Genomic DNA, 1201 nt, shown 5'->3' with positions numbered 1-1201 from the left:
TGCTCAATCACTTCTATAGTCTATTCTTTGAAACAGAGGGCTATGGGCTGTCTCTCTGGGGATGGGGTTGCTTCTTCTCAGACTGGTGCTGTTGATGGTCAGTTGGATAGTCAGGTGCCCAGGTAAGGTGGTAACTAAGGACTATAGGTTGTCCGTCTGGCAAGGGTTCTCAGGTGGAGGCGTCGCTGTGAGGGATGGTCAGTTGGGCAGTCGGTCAGGTTTCCTGGTCGCTGCGTTTCTTGACAGGTGGGTGTGTTCTGCCGGTCCTGTGGGGGTCAGGGCTCTTCCTGGTGCAGGGGGTTGGTGTGGCCTGGGTCATGTGGACACAGCGGTGGGCGTGTCCGTCACAGCGGGTGCAGTGGCAGCGGCGGGACTCTGGGTAGTAGAGCACGTTGCTGACATGCAGCGGGCAGCCTGGCACGCGGGCAGGATGGTAGACCAGGGAGTGGGGCATGCAGCCACGCTGGATCAGGTAACTCTTACCCACACGGCCCTTCACGTTGGTGTCCTGACACAGAAGGGGTTAGAAAAGGGGTCAAGAGAGAGACTAATCCCACGTCTCACCCTCTTCTACCTAGCCTCAGCACATCTCACTCTGCTATCACCAACAGGTCCTGTTTGAAGACTTTGATAGGAAGGAAGGAAGGAAGGCAGAAATGAAGCTATGAAGGAATATTAAGGTATCTAACCTGTGTGTGGCAGAAGCCACTGCAGATGGTGGTGTTGACAGCGATACACTGTGTACAGCCTCTCTTCTCTATGAGCAGGGTGTAATTTTCCATCATACACACACACACCCCTCCACCCAGCCACAGAAACAGCAGAACCCACGTCAACACACACATAGTGGGACACAACACGTACACATACAGCAGAAGGTATTCAGTCGTCACGCGTTTTTCCAATATGAATTGACTCTAACATCTCTCTCTCTCTCTCTCTCTCTCTCTCTCTCTCTCTCTCTCTCTCTCTCTCTCTCTCTCTCTCTCTCTCTCTCTCTTTATTTTTTTCTATCTCTTTCTCTCTCTTTCTCTCTCTCTCTCTCTTTCTTTTTTTCTATCTCTTTCTCTCTCTCTCTCTGTCTCTCTCTCTCTCTCTCTCTCTCTCTCTCTCTCTCTCTCTCTCTCTCTCTCTCTCTCTGTCTCTCTGCAGCTGATGGGGAACTCTCTTCTCTCCTCTTTCTGTTCAAGCGTTTGTTTGC

General features: G+C 51.5%; 1 protein-coding gene across 1 annotated transcript; it reads right to left on the bottom strand.

Annotated features, from left to right (window-relative positions):
* Window positions 1-214: 214 nt before the first annotated feature.
* LOC311126732 (thyrotropin subunit beta-like) lies at window positions 215-782 on the bottom strand (the record flags this gene model as incomplete). Its single annotated transcript, XM_084200722.1, has 2 exons — window positions 215-508; window positions 690-782. The coding sequence occupies 2 exons, from the start codon at window positions 780-782 to the stop codon at window positions 215-217; spliced, it is 387 nt and encodes a 128-aa protein (XP_084056848.1).
* Window positions 783-1201: the final 419 nt, after the last annotated feature.

Source organism: Coregonus lavaretus, assembly GCF_964263955.1.
Source record: "Coregonus lavaretus genome assembly, contig: HAP1_SCAFFOLD_1164, whole genome shotgun sequence".
Taxonomy (NCBI): Eukaryota; Metazoa; Chordata; class Actinopteri; order Salmoniformes; family Salmonidae; genus Coregonus; species Coregonus lavaretus.
This window is presented reverse-complemented; position numbering and strand designations above follow the sequence as displayed.